General features: G+C 43.5%; 1 protein-coding gene across 3 annotated transcripts in view; it reads right to left on the reverse strand.

The window, feature by feature from the left end:
- Positions 1 to 8,480: 8,480 nt before the first annotated feature.
- The window catches only part of CSMD2 (CUB and Sushi multiple domains 2), a 598,906-nt gene continuing 588,909 nt past the window's right edge, over positions 8,481 to 18,477 (reverse strand). For all 3 annotated transcript variants that reach the window (XM_057499978.1, XM_057499977.1, XM_036885219.2), the window contains 5 exons: positions 17,725 to 17,837; positions 15,841 to 15,928; positions 14,224 to 14,362; positions 13,809 to 14,025; positions 8,481 to 10,849 (listed from right to left, as the gene is read on the reverse strand). In XM_057499978.1, the coding sequence (XP_057355961.1) occupies positions 13,866 to 14,025; positions 14,224 to 14,362; positions 15,841 to 15,928; positions 17,725 to 17,837 (500 nt within the window). In that variant the 3' untranslated portion in view covers positions 8,481 to 10,849; positions 13,809 to 13,865. The remainder of the gene's footprint in view (positions 10,850 to 13,808; positions 14,026 to 14,223; positions 14,363 to 15,840; positions 15,929 to 17,724; positions 17,838 to 18,477) is intronic.

Consider the following 18,477-nt stretch of genomic DNA (forward strand, 5'->3'; position numbering starts at 1 on the left):
CAATCACAACTCATGTGGAGTAAATCTCCAAGAGATAGCATGACTCCACCGACGGCTCTCCATTCCCACTGCTATTGCCTTCATTCTGATTACCATCGCCCCCACCTGGTCAACTATTGCTGCCTCCTGATGATATTCCTACTTCTGCTTTTGGTCCTCTTTACTCCAAGCTCCAAAAGTTGCACGTTATTTTCTTACAATGTAAATCAGGTCTCATCACTCAGCTTCCCATTACAGGTGCAGGATTTTGCACTTGCTTTCTGTAACACACCGTTCCCGGCTTTACCTTCAGCCACTTTGGCCTCCTTTCAGTTTCTCCAAGTGAGCCCTTCCCCACCTTTGCACATGCGGTTACCATTTCATGGGTTCCTCTTCACTACATTCATCACCTGGCTAACTCCCCTGCATTTTGCAGGTCACAGATTAAAAGTCAAAACTCCTACCCCGTTTTTCCTCATGACACTCATCCCAGACTGTTTTTACATGTTCATTTCTCAGTGTCTATAGTGGACACTGCTGATTGCCTCTCTGCTTCTTAAGAACACTGCAGTTTTTGGTTAGGTAACTAGTTCCTTCCATGAAGCCCACATGCCTCAGGGTTTCCCCTACCCCACCTCCTGATTCCAGACATGGACCTGCTTTGTCCAAAGGTAATCCCATTCTCCTTGGCCTTTTCTCCATCTAGCAACGCAATCAGCTACTCAGTGATGACATTCCCATGATTGCAGGGATTGGACGATTTATGCCAATGAAATGAAATAGCAGGTTGCAGGGTGGGACTAGAAAATTAGTTTCTGAACTTCACTACCTTGAGAGAAGCCTGCTGGGAGCCACAGCCACCACCAAGCACAGCCCAGGGAATCCCAGAGAAATGGAGCGGGAGCTACTGGCAAAGCCAAAGCCCACCCAGCTGCCAAACTTTGTAATGGGAGCCAAGGTATTTTCTGGTTAAGTAAGTTTGAACTGGGGTTTCTCTTCCTTGCAGCCGAGAGAAGTACACCTAAGGAGCTTATGCCTCTAGTCCCCTCTTTCCTCATCCATCACCTCCTTCCCGTCTTCATATGCCTTCCTACCCAGCTTAGATGTCGTCGTTTAGAATTCCAGTCATTCTTACCAATATGATTGCATTCTTACTGCTCCTTCCTTACATCTCCCTGGCACAGTCCCAATCATTTAAGAACCTAGTAATGTAGTCTTTCTATTATCCGCATTCATGCTGTTGACTATGGTTGGAAGAAGAAAATTACAGAAGATTGGTACCTTGATAAATTCATGGTCAGTTAGCTCCTAAACAATGTCTAACAATCACCCTATGAGGTTGTTCATGGTAGCAATGTGATGACAAAACGTTTTATAATCAAAACGTCCAGTAATAGGGAATGTGATACAAATTATATACCAGCAGGCAGCAGAAAACTAAGCAGCCATTTAAAATGTGAAACAAAATACATAGACACAATTGCATGTAAAAATGCAGTTTTCACTCCAAGAGTAATATTACCAATGTGGATATGGGCCCCCAAACACTCTAAAACAATCTATAGCAAAGTGTTACCATGGTAACCTCAGGGTGCTGAAATTACAGATTTTGATGGTGTTGTTTTGTGATTATTTTAATATACTGCTCAGTATTAATTTATCATAAAATTTAACATTACTTACATTTGTATGAAATAAAAGCAAGAACCAGAAGTGACCTAGAGTCCTTGTCAGGCTTCTTCCCCCTCCTCCTTCTTCTTAAGGCCCAAATTGTCCCATATTCGTTCAGTGGGAGCCTTCTGAAGTTGGCTCTTGGGTTCCCTTGACATGACACGAATAGTCTTTGGCCGCTCCCTTGTTTTCTGGGATGACAAGATTTTCCATGTTCATCTTGTATATTTCCTGTCTCAGACCCAGAATTAGCTATTTCTACAAAGAGCTCTGGTTCTTTTAAATGGAAAATAATATCTAGAGACCCCAATCTGGAGATTAAGCATGTTCATAGCCACTGTACTGTTCACTGTTTCTAGGCTTTTTCAGTAGACAGAGCTAGGAAATATGTACAGACACACATATAGGTACACATATTTTAACAATAAAATATATCAGATCACAGTGATATTTCCTATTTAAAATCAAGACTACTGGGTTTTACTTAACTTTATCCATCTAACATATAAATCTTCTTTCTCCCCTGAAAAAAATCCTAGTTCCCAACTGCAGCAACAAAATCATTCATTTGCATTTTCCCACAATACACAAAACACTATTAAAAATATAATTTCTGAAAATAGTTCTTTTTTTTGGGCAGTTCTTTTTGTGGTTAGTTCTATTCTGCTAGGGATATATGGTTAAATTATTGTATTTTAAATATCATTTGAAATAGTTCCTCTCTTGATTTTTCAGACTGCATAAGATGTATTTATTTTATTTTGCTTTCAATTTATAAATTTAATCCCCTCCTTTATTATACAAGGAGTACCAAAATACACACTCTTCTGCACTTAGCCCTTTTCACGTAGTATTACATCTTGAGGACCATTCCATATTGATTTTTGGAAATCTTCCTCATTATTTAACAGCTGTGTCAGACTTTATCACATGGATGCATCCTGGTTTATGCAAGTCTCCTATCGATACACAGTGAGGTTGTTGCTAGTCTTGCTTTTATAAACGATGCAAATGTTTCTCCATACCTGAGGAAGCATTTCTTCAGAGAATTGCTGACAAGTGGGGTTGCTGGATCAAAGGATAGTTAATTATGAAATTTCGTTACATATTGTCAAGTTCTCTCTTTCATAAGAGTTGAACCAGCAGCACGACAGTGTCAGTTCCCCTGCATTTTCGTCAACAATATGTTTTCTAGCTTTTGGAGTTTCTGCCAATCTAAGGTGAGAAATGGCATCTTCAAAGAGTGAAGCTGAGCGCCTTTGCATATATGAGTCTTTGCATAGCCTTCTTTTCATAGTTGTTGACTATTTGCTTGTTGTACTTTTATTTTCTCAGTTTTTAATAGTTCTTTACATATGAAGGATGTTTAGATGAACGTATTGTGTGTGCTTCAACAGGAAGTGTATCCTCTAATACTGGATTGCGTAGTTTGACACATATTCAAAAATCTCCCTTATGATTATTGTGTTTAGGTCTTCTACAACCTTACCTTTTTTTGTTACCTTGGTCTATCTTGGCCTGACAGAGGTCAGTTAAAGTGTCTATCATTGGTGTGTTTCTATTTCTCTTTGCACCTCCTAGCTTCTGCTTTATGAAAGTGGCTTCTGCTTATTTAGTGGCTAGTTAATATCTGTAAAATATTCCTGGGTTCTTGAATATTTAATACTGTGCTTCATATTCTCAATGCTTAAAAACTATTGCATATATAATGCTTGGCTTGTACTTTCTTCCCTTCAATTTGTTGAAAATATTGCTCCACTCTTGTTTTGCTTGGTGTGTTGCTGTTAAGAAATCTGATGACAACCTGATTTTCTTCCCTTGCAACTGATTTATGTTTTTATCCTGGAGACCCAGAGAATGTTTTTTCTTTAAAGTATGATTTTACTGGGATATGTTTTAGAGTTGGCCATTCCAGACAATTTTTCCAGAAACATTGATGGACCTTTCAATGTATAATTTTTCTTTTAGTTCTAGTTCATGACTATAATTTTAAATATTAATTCTGTTCCATTTATTTTGGTTTCTTTTTTTAGGGAGTCCTATTGCACATAAATTATCTTTGCTAGTCTTCTGTATCACACTTTCTCATCCTTTTTACCTCTTCATTGGATTTTTGTTTTCTTAGATGTCTTAATTTTCTTCCTATATGCCCTTTGTTTATATTTTCTCTGTTGTCCCTTGGACACTTTGAAATTTGGTCTTAATTTCTAAGATATATTTGTCTTTTTTTGTAAGCTCTTATTTCACTTCTTCCTCTTGTGTGTTCAGTTGCATTCCATGTTTTTGAACTTCTGATTTCTGTTGTTCTTTAATATTTGCAATTGCTTATTTAACTGTATTTAGTTAATGTTGGAATGATTTTTTTAAAAAAAGTATTCCTCTCCTTTTATTTTTGGGGGGAGTAGTTGCATTAGCTAAATGTTTTACTACTTATTTTCTGTTTTATCCTTTGCCCCAGTTTTATTCAGATAAAATTGTTATTATAACATGTATTAGTTTAAGGTGTACAACATAATAACTTGATACATGTATATATTGTGAAGTGATTACCACAATAAGTTTAGGTGACATCTATCACCTAACATAGTTACACAATTTTTTTCTTGGGATGAGAACCTTTAAGATCTATTCTCTTATGAACTTTCAAATATATAATACAGTATTGTTAACTATAGTCACCGTGCTTTACATTACATCTCTAGAACTTGTAACTGTAAGTTTGTACCTTTTAACCATCTTCACCCATCAGTGAACACTTAGGTTGTTTCCATGTCTTGGTTATTGTAAATCATGCTGCAGTGAACATGGTAGTACAGATATCTCCTCAAGATAGTAATTTTGTTTCCTTTGGGTAAATATCCGAGAAGTGCAATTGCTAGATCATATGGTAGTTTTAATTTTTTTGAGGAACCGCCATACTGTTTTCCATAGTGGCTACACCTGTTTATATTCCAATGGTGCACAAGGGTTCCCTTTTCTCTACATCCTTACCAGAACTTGTTCTCTCTCATCTTTTTGATAGTAGCCATTTTAACAGGTGTGAGGTGATAGTTCATTGTGATTTTGACTTGCATTTCCCTGACTGTTAGTGATTTGAGCACCTTTTCATGTATCTATTGGCCATTTGTATATCTTTGGAAAAATGTCTATTCAGTTCCCCTGAAAAAGTATTTAATGAATATTTTTTTTTGTCCATTGAGTTCTTTATACATGTTGTAGTTTAACCTTTATCAGGTATATGATTTGCAAATATTTTCTCCCATTACATAGGTTGCTTTTCATTTTGTTGACAGTTTCCTTTGTTATTCAGAAGCTTTTCAGTTTGATTAGTCTCACTTGCTTATTTTTGCCTTTGCTTTTGGTGTTAAATCCAAAAAAATCATTTCTAGGACTAATGTCAAGAAGTTTACCCCTGCATTTTCTCCTAGGAGACTTACAGTCTCAGGTCTTATGTTCAAATCCTTTATCAACTTTGAATTGGTTTTTGTGTATGGTATAAGAAGGGGTTCAGTTTTAATTTTTTGCATATGGATACCCAGTTTTCCCAGCAGCATTTATTGAAGAGACTATCCTCTATCCTGTCCCCATTGTACATTCTTGACTCCTTTGTGAAAATTGGCCATATATGCACAGCTTTATTTCTGAGTCCTCTATATTTCATTGATTTACATGTATCTTTTTATGTCAATACCATAGTGTTTTCATTACTATAGCTTCATAATACAGCTTGAAACCAGGAAGTGTGATGTCTCCAGCTTTGTTCTTCCTCAAGATTGCCTTGGCTATTTAAAGTCTTTTTGTGGTTCCATATGAATTTTGGGATTGTTTTTTCTATTTCTGTGAAAAAAATGCCATTGGAATTTTGAAGGAGGTTGCATTGAATCTGTAGATTGATCTGGGTGGTATGGACATTTAAAGAAGATTAATTCTTCCAATCCATGAACATAGAATATCTTTCCATTTATTTGTGTCTTCTTCAATTTATTTCATCAGTGTACAGTGTAGGTTGTATTTATCCTAAGCATTTTGTTCCTTTTGATGCTGTTATTAATGGGATCATTTTCTTAATTTCTCTGGTAGTTCATTGTTTGTATATAGAAATGGGACTGATGTTTCGTATATTGATTTTGTATTCTACAACTTTACTGAATTATTAGTCTTAATAATTTTTTGGTGGCGTCTTTAGGGTTTTTCTCTATCATGTTATCTACAGATAGATACAGTTTTGCTGCTTCTTTTCTGTTTTGGATGCCTTTTATTTCATCTTCTTGTCTAATTGCTCTGGCTAAGAAATACAGTACCTTGTTGCATTATGTTTTATTCTCATAGAAACTTTGTAGATACATGAGTGCCATGATAAAATAAATGCATAGGACTCCCCTAGACCAGCAATAAGAGCTAATTCTTTTGGAGTGAGGGATGGAGTGATTTTGGTTGCCTATTTGATTTCTTAGTTCAAAGGTACTTTATTCTTTTGGTATAGGTTGATCTTACTGGGTTAGTGGAGCTGGTCTCACAAGCTTTGCAATTTGGGTCTTCCCCTTTAATTGATGCCCTTAGGCTTACGCAACTCTGTTCCCAGCATGATGTTTGTAAGTTGGAAGTGTTTCCCCACTCAAGGGGTTTCCAGTAATTGTCTGCAACTTTCTTGTAAATGTTTGTATGCTGGGGGAGCTTATTTTCTGAACTGAGACTTAGTATTTACTACCTTGCTTTCCCAGCTCCTAATCCAGCAGGAGCCTGTGTTCTACAGCAGTCTCATTCCTAATCCTGAATCCCAGCCAAGCTACCTGAGGTCCCTTATGGGAAGGCTGGGCCTACCAATTGGTTCCCTGTGACCAGGAGATAAATACCTTTGTCCCAGACAAAAATGCCTTTTTTTTTTATACTGGGGAAGTTTGTATAAATCAGGTTATTGAGGTGATTGAGGGACAACAGTAAACAAGGTGCGGTACAAAAGTGAAAGGTAGTGAGAGTTGGAAACCTGAAGATAGTCTGGATGAATTTTCCACATAAAATGATAACTCATATATATGTGAGTGTATACATATACACATTATATATGTATAATATAGTGTAGGTATATATATATACACACATACACATATACATGTATATCTATACACACACACACACACACACACACACGTATGATGTATTTAGAGAAGGAGACGCCAAGTTCTAGTTCTTGCTAGTCTTTCCTTTCCTTCCTTACCTCTCCTTTAGTGGCTCCCTTACCTGGATGATCCTCCTTGATTTGGCCTTTCTCTACTATAGATTTCCTGCTGCCTAAGCCACCGGCCCTGTAGCCTGTAATCCTTAGTGCCTGACCTCAATCCAGGTCAAACCCCATATCCAAAGGGGAACAGCTTCTCTGTCCTCAGGTTCCTGTCCTGAGCTGACCTATGCTCCACAATAATTAAAAAATATATTATTTAAAAATATTTTTGAAATATTGTTTTAAAAATAAAGAATCTAAATTGTGGAATACACATAATATGAAATTTACCATCTTAGTCATTTTAAAGAATAGTTCCATAGTGTTAAATATTGTGCAACAATTTTGTGCACAAAATTTGTATCTTATTGTGCAACCAATCTCCAGAAATTTTTCATCTTGTAAAACAACTGAAACACTGTATCCATTAAACAAAAATTCCTCCTTCTCCCTCCTTCTAGCCCTTAGCAACCACCGAGTTATTTTCTCTTTCTATAAGTCTATTTTAGATACATTATATAAGTGGAATCATACAGTATTTGTCTTGTAACTGGCTTATTTCACTTGCTATAAAGTTCTCAAGGTTCATTCATGTTGAAGCTATCAGAACTTCTTCCTTTTTAAGGCGAATAATATTCCATTGTGTGTGTGTGTGCTGATTTTGTTTATTCAATGGTCAGTTGACATTTGGGTTGCTCCCACCCCTAGGCTATTACAAATAATGCTGCTATGAAAATGGATGTACATACATCTCTTCATGACCCTACAATCAGTTCTTTTGGATATATGCTGAGAAGAAGAATTACTTTATCAAACATTAATTTTATTTAAAATTTTTTGAGGAAACCCCATACTGTTTCCCACAGTGGCTGTACCATTTTGCATTGCCATCAACACCGCAAAAAGATTCCAATTTCTCTACATCCTCACCAATACTTGTTTTCTGTGTTTTTGATAGTAGCTATTCCTGATGGGTGTGAGGTGGTATTTCTGTTTTTGATTTGCATTTCCCTAATGACTGCTGAAGTTTTTGCATCTTTTCATGTGCTTGTTGGACATTTGTTTGTATATCTTCTTTGGAGAAATGTCTGTTCAAGTTATTGGCTCATTTTAAAATCAGATTATTTTGTTTCTAAGTTGTAGGAATCCTTTATATATTTTGGATATTAATCCTTTATCAGAGGTGTGATTTGCCAATGTTTTTTCCCATTCCATGGTTTGATCATGTCCTTTGATACAGGTTTTAATTTTGATGAAGTCTAATTTACCTATTTTTTCTTTTGTTGCTTATACTTTTGGTGTCATATCCAAGACATCATTGCGAAGTCTAATGTCATGAAGCTTTCCCTCTATGCCTTTTTACAGGAATTTTACAGTTTTAGGCCTTGTGTTTAGGTATTTGATCCATGTTGAGTTAATTTTTGTATGTGGTTTATCCACTATCATTTTTTGCTTGAAATTTTCAAAATGTAGCAGAGGTAACACAAAACAATTTAAGAACAAGATTTCCATATTTCCACTCTAGGCTTTTAGCCTAATATATGTCTTTCATTTCCTTCTGCAACACTTGCCCCCTACCAAGAAAAAGTCCATAAAAATGTGAGAAAACCAATGCAAAAATTTATATTTTATTTGAATTCAAAAAATTTAAAATTGCTTTCAAATTCAGGAAAGTACCATAATGCAGGACCCCAGGGGGAAGCCTCATATACAGAGACAGATAAATTAAATGTATATACTGCAGACAAGCCAAGATTTGTGTAGATTACATATTTACAGCACTTGATGTTTTCTGAAAACCATATTTATACATTTTATTACATTTACAAAAAGGCTTCCACTACCATTTACCTACAATAATGAAAAAAAAGTTTACACCTTTTTTCCTTTCTTTTTTGGTACTGTACAAACTTTGTATAATAAAAATATATCTCTGTACAAAAGATTTTTTGTTTTTGTTTTTGTTTTACTTTTTTTTTTTTTTTCCTCACGGGATGGCGGTGGGTATGTGATGTGGATGGCAGGTGAAGGGCCTAGCCTGCCTGGCCCCTTCCACGCCTCTGGCGGCGGAGAGAAAATGCCAGCACCCCACCAGCATGTGATCCTTGGGCATCTCCTGGGACTTCACAGGGGACGTGGGTGAGGGCAGAGGCAGGGTGGAGGAGGAGTCCACCGGTTAGTCTGAGAGGAGTGTAAGAATGGAGAAGGGAGTGGCCAAGAACTTCCTGCATTTGTTTCCAGGGAAATAAAGAGAGGAGCGTGCGATTGTGTTTGTCTGGGTCCTCTCCTGCCAAGCTCAGGGATGCTGTAACCCGACGCCTTTCACTTTAGCCCACCTTAACATGAGTCAGATCGCGTCATCGTCCCAACCCAGAATTTGCTTAAGAACCAGGTGTCCCTGCCATTCCAATCCCCCACATTTCTATTTGTTTGTTCAATATGTGATATGAACATCTGAGGTCAGCATGTCACACATGCAACAGGTGCTGAAGCCCATGGGGACCTTCCCAACGACTGAGAAAGTGGCTCTAAATGCCAGTGTGATCCTAAACTCATTAGCTTCCCAACAATACTTACATGTAAGTCATTAATGACCCAAGCACAATGAGACTCAAAATTAATAAAATCTACTTGGAAGGAGCTGGAGAGAATGTGATTTTCATCACTCCATTCTTTTGATCCAGGAGCTCCCAGATCCTTTGTCTGCTATGGTGAGGGGCTGCTGGGAGCTAGAGGCCAACACCAGAGCGCCAGAGGTCCTTGGTCCTTGGCCTGATGCTGCCCAGGTGGAGAGAACAGAATGAACCCAGTAAGGACACACAGGTGTCCTGCCTGACCCAGCAGCTCTGCACAGTTCCTCTGTAGAGGTTTACCTACCCCTTCCCATCTTTGGTGCCCCTTTAGGCCTGGGTTTCTGGCAGCTGGTGTAGCGGACTTGGGAGTCAGACCCATCTGAGTTAGCATGCTGACTCCACAGTTACTGTGTGGCTTACATCTCTTCCTTTTCCGGGCTTCCGTTTTCTCATTTATAAAATGGGAATAATAATTCCTATGTTTTGGATTGTTGTAAGGTCTAGAAATGACGCGCCTAAAGTATCAGGCACAGAGAGGCTCCATACACGGCAGCCATTCTTTTTTGTACACTGGTGTGGACTTGCTCTCCTGTCTCCTCCACCACCTGCCCACTGCCTGCAGACCTGTCGTCCCTGTCTAGGCCAGAGTTTTGTTTCTGTTCTCTTTGTCAGTTGACAGCCAAACTTGACCCTGGGCTCATGGCCAGATTCTTGTTTGCCCCCCCTGACGTGCCCTTCTTTTCCAAGGCTGCTGGGACCCAGAATGACTTTTTAATTCACTGGGTTCAGAATGCAATACAATTCTTGTTGGAAAAAATAAACTGATTTCCAAACTATTTCTTAAGATGTTTTCCTGCCCTTGGGGTAATCCTTACTGTCAGTCTGCAGATGTGACTGTCCATTTGCAGACATCTGGTCTCTGCATACTGATCACCAGGCATACATCCTGCTAACACATTCACCAGGTCCTCACACATGGGGCAGGACAAGGTGTGTTGGTTTCAATGCTGACCATGCATCCTCCTCTTCACATCTTCTTTGCGTTTGTGGGAAGCAGGGCATGGGGCATCTTTCACACACATTTCTCTTAATTAAGCTTCTGTAGCCTCTTCCATAGGAGTCAAATGACGGACAGGTGTATGTGTTTGCATGTGCTCAGCCCACACACATGTGCTCATCCACACGATGCTTTGTTTTAAATCCATAAGCTTCCTTCCTCTGTCTGCAACTCCTCTTCCTCTGCTGCCCAAAGGCAGGACACAGTGGGAGTCCTCTTCAGTGTGGTGGGTGCAGATGGTGGCAGGGTGAAGGCCCAAGTCCCAGCAGTAGCAGACACAGGCGGAGAGACAGACGAAGATGGGCACTGGGCGCTGTGCGCAGGGGAGCTCACTTCCTGTCCCCTGGAGAACTGGCACAAACAGAGGACACCCAAGTTTGTAAAACACGAGAGGTGGGGGCAGGGGTGGGGAGTGGAACAGAGGAAGGCAAGAGAAAAGAGGCAAAGCAAAGAAGGAATAAAGGGGAAAAAGTAAAGAAGATCAGTTGCCTTGACCTTATATCTGATTTTTAATCTTCCCAAACAAGGGTGGGTGTAGGTAGGAAATACACAAAGAAGAACATATATTTCCTAATGTCATCTTTTTTGCTGGCATTACACACTTATCCATTAGGCACAGGAGACCAGGGCTGAGGGGCCACCATAGTTTTAGAGGCCCAGGAAAATGCTTTAATTTTCTTTCAAAATCAGAAGGGAAAATTGAATATAAAAATAATAGACATGTAATAATGAGTTTAGCCTGAATTATATCCATCTTTATAACAACACAAGTATCATGTTTAACTTTTTTTTTTATGGAGGAAGGGGTCCATGAGAGTCATAACACAGCCTTGCCTGCTTACCCCTGACTCACTGACCCCATAGGCCTCAACGACTTCCCTGTGTGGGGTTCTTGTTTAAATTTCAGCTGTTCTTGTTAGGCATCATTTGAATTTATCACCTAATGACTCACTTTAAATGTATGTTCTGGGTGATTTTTTAAATAAACCGTGTAAGCCAAGGAACCCTTTCTCAGTGCTCCAGCTCTGGGCAGGGCAAAGTGGGCAGAGGGGCCCCACAGGAGAGCTGTGGGCTGGGTGGAATGTTCCAAGGCTCTGGATGTTGGGGCGAGGAGTGGGAGGGGGGGCAACGCTGAGGGCTGCCTAGACTTGGAACTGTCAACCTCAGAGGTCCCAGAGGTGAAATAATGTGCACGTAGCAGAGCCAGGACACACAGCAGGGGTGGGGGCGGGGGCATGGAGGCCATGGGTCATTGTTTCCTTCTTATACTGTTCAATAATTCAGCAACCCAAAGTTCAGAGTCATTAATGATCACCCATAAGGCCTGATTTAGGTCATCAGAGGGATTTTACTTCTCTTTTGCTTTTTGTTTGTGAGTTGAGTAGGAAAAATGTAGGAAAAAGTAAAGTTGGAGCATAAAGATGAAACCTCAGAACTAATTTTGGCTTGTTAAAATGATCCCACTGGAATAACTGCTTTTTCTTTATATGTTTGTTTTGGAAAACATAAAAGGATGTGGAAAAACTCAACACATGAATTATTTGTATTCACTTGTTGCCTTATCATATTTTGAAAATAATTTTTATCTCTTTATGTTTCAATTATCTTAATACCTACAATTTTAAGCTCAGACTTAAGCAAGAGAAATGATCTAGAGGGTAAAAATTGAACTCAGGGGAGGGGTGACCAGGGTGCAGCATAGCAGGCGGTCGAAAATCAGGGACTTGTGGGCCACACGGCTGACTGGCTGAGTGATTTTGGACTCAAGCTGAAGCTGTGACAGTCTTCCTGGAGTTGTTGTGAGGGTGAAACGAAGTAACGCGAGTCAGGGACCAGGCAGTCCATGCTCGGCTACTCTCACTCTTTTAATCCCCTTGGTACTTATTGTTTCAGCCATTCCCATCAGCCCAACCCTGGCAGCCTCACTTACAGGAGCCTGTTTCCTCGATGACCTGTCAACGTGTCTGGCCAGATATACCCATCGCGTGCACTGCCATAAATAGGAGCTCAGGAAGGGAGAGCTGGCAGAAGCCTTAGGGTTTGGTTGCCGACCCACTAGGCTGGCTTTCCCTTGTCCTGTTGGAATCCCCATCTCTCTGGGCTCTGAGACCCTTCTCCCCAGAGACTTTCAGCCCCTCTAAGGCTGGAGGAGGTACCTGAAACGGGGCACCTGACTTCCCCAGAACATGGGATCTCACAGGGGCTGCAGCTTGAACATCCTATTGGGGCAATTCCCACAGGGTCCCTGCTCCCAGAGGAAGTGGGTATCAGCAAGGAGGGACACAATGCCTTCTCCACCTAACCAGCTCAAGGAGTGGCAATGCCTTCTAGATCTGTCAGCTCCTCCCTGGCGGGCCTGTCATATGCATGCGTGTGTGTGGGTGAGAGCGTCTTGGTGTCCATCCATGAGCCTCAGTGTGTGCATCTGCCCTTGGGTCCTCTCTTGTCCAGTGGCAGGCATTGTGTCAGCCCATTTATCATGCCTTAGGTGATGGTTAACTTTATATGTCAACTTGCCTACGCTCTGGCCAAACCAGTCTAGATGTTGCTGTGAATGGTTTTTTTTTTAGATGTGTTACTACTGAAATCAGTAGACTCTGAATAAAGCACATTCCCCACAGATGCGGTGGGCCTCACCCAATCAGTTGAAGGCCTTAAGGGAAAGACTGAGGTTCCTTGAAGAAGGAAATCTGCCCCCAGACTGCCTTTGGAGTTGAGAGTGCATCAACTCCTGGTGAACTCTCCAGCCTCAAGGCTTCCCCTGTGGACTTCAGACTTGCTAGCCCCACAATGGTGTGAGCCAATTCCCTAAAATAAATCTCTCCCTTTCTGTGTATTTATACAATCTATACACACACACACACACACACACACACACATACACACACACATACACACACACATATCTCTATAAGTATCTATTAGACATATATACATGGCTCTATATATAGATATGTCTATATAGAGGTGTCAATATATATGTTAGTATATATGTATATACACACATATATGTGTATGTGCATTTTATGAACGTATTGTGTATACATACATATGCCTTTGGAAAGCCCTGACCAATACACACTACTCGGATATTTTGCTGGGCCCAGGGGCTAAGAGCAGTCTGGAGGGGGCCTCCTGGGATTGGATTCCCACCCTGCTACTTATTAGCTGCGTGATCTCGGTCACGTTAATTCCTTTTCTGCACCTCAGTGGCCTGGGGCAATGCCCTGCCCACACCTGGCACACGTAGCCCTCTGCAGTCTTCCTGACTGGGCGTGTGAGCCTCGTGCGCCCGCGCCCACCCACTCACCGGCTGCGGGGCGGGGCTCTCGGTGGCGGCGGCGGCGGGGGCAGCCAGGACTGGGGGCTATACCGCTGTACACACCGTGCTGACCGTGAACTCCGCCTCGGTGGCCATGATGTCTGTGGGCTGGATGTTGCGGTCGTACATTGGGTTCTCAAAGGTGGCCCGGACATTTGTGTTCTCGTGGCCAGCATAGCCATTGAACGGAACTTTGGGTCTTCTCCTGGGATGGGGGAGAGAGAGAGTGACCACGACGTAAAAAGAGCGAGCCCCCGGGGTATGAGGGGGAGGGAGGCTCTACCTTCCTTCCAGGTTACAGCTCTCGCGGGCCAAGAGGGCTCTGGGTGGGTCGGGCTCAGGGATGGGGCCCGTCACTGGTCTGGTCACCCCCGGGGCCCTGCGCCTCCTCGCTTCGCCGTACCTGTGCTTGTAGAGATAGAGCACGAAGCCTGCAATGATGAGGGCGATGAAAGGCACCAGGATTGCGGCTGCGACTGAGCTGCTGTTGGAAGCAAAGTGGCGGCCGATGGACTCGGGGTCTGACTCCAGCAGCCTGAGGTCTGCAAAGTCCCAGAGCACAAACCTCAGGTCTCTGCGCCGTCTGAGGGGACGGCCCCCAGCGGACGCCGGCGGGGTCGCGGCTGCGGGTACCTGCCGCAGCCCAGCCGTGAGAGGCTCGGGTGCCCAGAGCCCACCCCCTCGGCCCACACTCGGACATTCCCCTGGAGAGGGCTCCCCGCGTGCTCGTCGGATGGTGGCCGAGGGCAGGGTTCCGAGCCGGGGCAGCCAGTCTGCGGGACAACCTGAATCCGTGCTCTGGAGTGAACTCTCACACGGATGCAGCCCTTGAGAAGTTTTGAAACTTCTTTGGCCACAGAAGCCTTTTATCAGACGACGCCTTACAAGGAAGCCAACACATAGAACAGGCGGAGGTGGAGCTGCTCTGTGGGCCTGGGGGAGGGACTGCTGGAGCTTCTGCCTCAGAGGGTTCCCCCCCCCCACATGACCGGGAGAGCCCAGAACAGGGAGGCACTGCTGCCCCCAGGAAGGGCTCCCCCTGACCAGGGGGCCGAGGCTCCGCGGGGGACAGGTCAGCCTCAGATCGGAGTCAGCGGGGAAGCCAGAGCAAGAACTCCGGTTTCCTGAGGCATCTCTAGTGAGTAAGGCTGAGGGGCCAGGGGAACTGTCTTCAAGTATTTGAAGGGCTGCTGTATGGGAGAGAGAGGTCTGACTCCATGCAGCTCAAGGGTAGAGCTAAGGGCTGAGGGAGGAGCAGGGTGGAGTGCGACGGTCAGGCGGTCAGGCCAGCAGATTCCTGCTTAAGACCAGAACTGAGAGAAAACACAGTGGATGGCCTTGGCAGGCCCAGGCCCTTGGGAGTGGGGGGCCAGTCTCCGGGGTACACAGCTGGCTCTGGAGCACCCATGTCTGCTTCCTGTCTCGCTTCCACGGTTTCCAGAAATCAGGGCCCCTTCCCCCATCAGAATTTGAGGCTCAGCACCCAGAGGTTCTGGGTCAAGGTCAGTTTTGGAAGAGAGAACATGAGACCCTGATGGCGTGCAGTGCACAGGGTAAAATGCCAGGGAAGAATGGGGGAAACCTCCTCCATGCTGTTTTCTCATCTGTAAAATGAGGACCGCAATACCAATCTTCTGGGACTATGCGGGGTGGAAATGACAACATGAGCTGCCGTGTCCCGAGAGCCCCACGTCTGACAGGACTGTCTGGGTAAAGCCCACGGGCTGGCCCGCCCCATGGTGTTGGGGAGGGGCTATAGCTGAGACCTAGTGTCCCTGAAGTTGGGGCTCTCAACTCAAGGGCTGAGCATGAAACTGGCGAAGGGTGAGAGTATCATGTATGCGTGCTTGTTTCTGGGGAGATATTCTGTAGCTTTTATCAGAATCTCAAAGGCATCCTTGATTAAACAATGGTTGAGAACCCTGGTCTTTGACTGTAGAACTCCACCAACCCTCTGCCCAAGGTGCAAGTTCCCCCTGCCCCCAAGAGCTCACACTGCCAGGAGACATATACTAGTTACCAAGTCTTTGAAAGCCGAACTGCCCAAAGCCTTGGCCCTTGACTGAGCCTTGGTAGATGAAGGTGCCTCCCGAGGACTCTGAAGAGACCTGGATGGTGGAGAGCAGAGAGAGTGAGATGGGAGGGCTGAGAAGGAGCCAGAACTCGTACTGGCCAGGCCAGGGACTTGCTCTCACAGGAACATGCCATCAGGCAATCTGATGTCACCCACCCACCCATCACCCAGGCAGAGGCAGAGCGAGACTGATGTGCGGGGGGTGTGGCCAGGGCACCCACTGCTTGTGGGAGGTAGGGAGACACTGTATTTTCTAGTGGTTGAAACAATCTATGCCTCAGTTTCTCATTTGTAATGGAATACTAGCACCATAGAGTGGCTGTTAGGATTATATGAGTTAATATAGATAAAGCACTTAGAAACTTAATAGGCCCTAGATAGATGTTAGCTATTATTACTGTGATGAAAAAATGACTTTTGGAGCCCCATGGAACAAACCAAACCATGACTAAAATGTACCTAGAGGATTTAACATACTTTGGAGAGCTCATCACAGCTCCGATAGCTATTAATTTTTTGTGGGGCGTATAGTTGGAAACATCAGTCCTACTGGCTCTCTCTGCCACTGTGCCCCCACAATGCACATGTGACAGGCGCAGTCACTGAAATGTGCAGCCCGTGGACTGCTCAGCCAAGGGTGTGCTTTGAGGAAGCTTTTGCTACTGGTGGACCTTCCAACTCATGCTCCCTCCCCGGGGTGGAGCCCTCTGTACCCCAAACATGCCGTGGATGGGCACAGTAGTGCCTGATGGTTGGCTATTGTCCTAGGCAGTCCTCCAGCTGTGCCTGGTCCTCTAGGACTCCATGCTCCTCTAGCCTCTGTCCTGTTCTCCGAGTGCCATCTCCTAACTTTGACCCTGTTCTCTCATCTCTGACAACCCTCCTTGGATGGTCGAGTCTGTTGTTCTTGCATAGCTTTGGACTCCTACCACCAAAGCCAGATGGCACTTGGATACCCAAGAAGGTCCACAGGATAGTCTCAAGAATACCAAAGAACTAAGTGTATGTGCCAGCCCATGGGGCAGCCATTTGCCTCTCCTTATATGTTTACAAAGCACGTCACTAAAGCCATAGTCTCCCAGCTGTCCTGTCTATGAGGGCTCACCCTGCCTCCTCACTCTCTACTACTCTGGCCATGAAGACTTCTCCCTTCTGTTTCTAGCTTCCACAATTTAAGACAGGGAAGCCAAGGATGTGAGAGGCGATACTATGCCCCACTCCCCATCCTGTGAAATTGGAAAGTATGGGCATCACTGTGGATGTTCCATGGAAGAGGAGCATCACTGTGGGCCTGGCTTCCACCTCAAGAATGCCCTAGAATGCAGTAAGTCTTTCCCACAAGGGAACGCAAGAAAGTCATATCCCTTCCACCATATCTTGGTTTCTCAAGCTGTCCTAAATCCCCCACAACCCACATCTTCAAATGTGAGCAGATGCTTGAGGCAGGCACCTGGGACTCACTACCTTCTCCCAGCCTCACCACCATGCCAGTACCTTCAGCTTGCATGAACTCACTCCGATACCGCTGGCCTCCAGTTCCTCGCGTTTGGCTCTAACGTCTGATCCCACTGCATCCATACCACTCCGATGTGCTGACCCTCTGAACTCTCAGCCTACTGGCCCCTTTCACCTTTTCTTGTGTCCACTTCACTAGCAGGTGAGGGCTCTCTTGCTCCTAGTCCTTGTCCCACAGAAAACCTCCCCTTTCCACGTTGGTCCTAGGAGTTTCCACTCTCTCTTCCCTCTTCCTCCCCGTCAGCGATCTAGGATTTGGGAATGGGGCAAGGGCACGGGGCGGTCAAAGACTGTGGGAGACTCTGCTGAACTTACATGCCCATCTAAGGCCCAGTGATCATCTTTGAACTTATTCACAAAGATTTCCACAGGCCCTGTGATCTGGTAAACCTGCAGTAGGAGATGGAAATCTTCTTTCTTGTAAATTCCTGGAAAAAGAATGTCCAGAGGGTACACCTGAAAGATCTGGGAAAATTTCAAAACCCAAATTTGTGGGTATGTGGGTGTCAGTAGCTGAGTGGAATTTCAGGTACAGATGTTGATAACAATTTTCCAGGTGTAACTGTCAGTAGGTAAACATATGTTACCCATGAGTTTGTGCAGACTGAATGAAAGTAAATGCAGGAAGGTGAATATGTGTGTTAATAAACAACAAGCCTGTGATTGTGACCCTGTTTGCACTTGCATGTTTGAGACTAAATTTAGTGACTGTGTTTTTGTACATGTTAATATGTCAGTAAATGCAAGGGTACGCTTACAATTCACAGGGTGCAGGAACGCATGAGGTGTGTATATGGGAGTATGTGAATGTCTCCATGGCTGTGTCTTAGACCCTTCAGTTGTGTTTGGGTATGCATGCGTGGGCTGTGTATTAATGTGTACACTCAGTCACTCCTGCGCATTCATTTATCTATCCATCTCATCAATAAACACTTGTTTTTCAAGACAGTAAGTTTTTCTGATAATTGAAAGATTGAAAATCAGGGAAATTTTAGAAAATGTAGAGATGCTGGAAGAATAAAAACCATTCCTGATCTTGCTACTAATAAATAGTCATTGTTAACATTT

The sequence above is a fragment of the Manis pentadactyla genome, chromosome 4 (genome assembly GCF_030020395.1).
Source record: "Manis pentadactyla isolate mManPen7 chromosome 4, mManPen7.hap1, whole genome shotgun sequence".
Lineage (NCBI taxonomy): Eukaryota > Metazoa > Chordata > Mammalia > Pholidota > Manidae > Manis > Manis pentadactyla.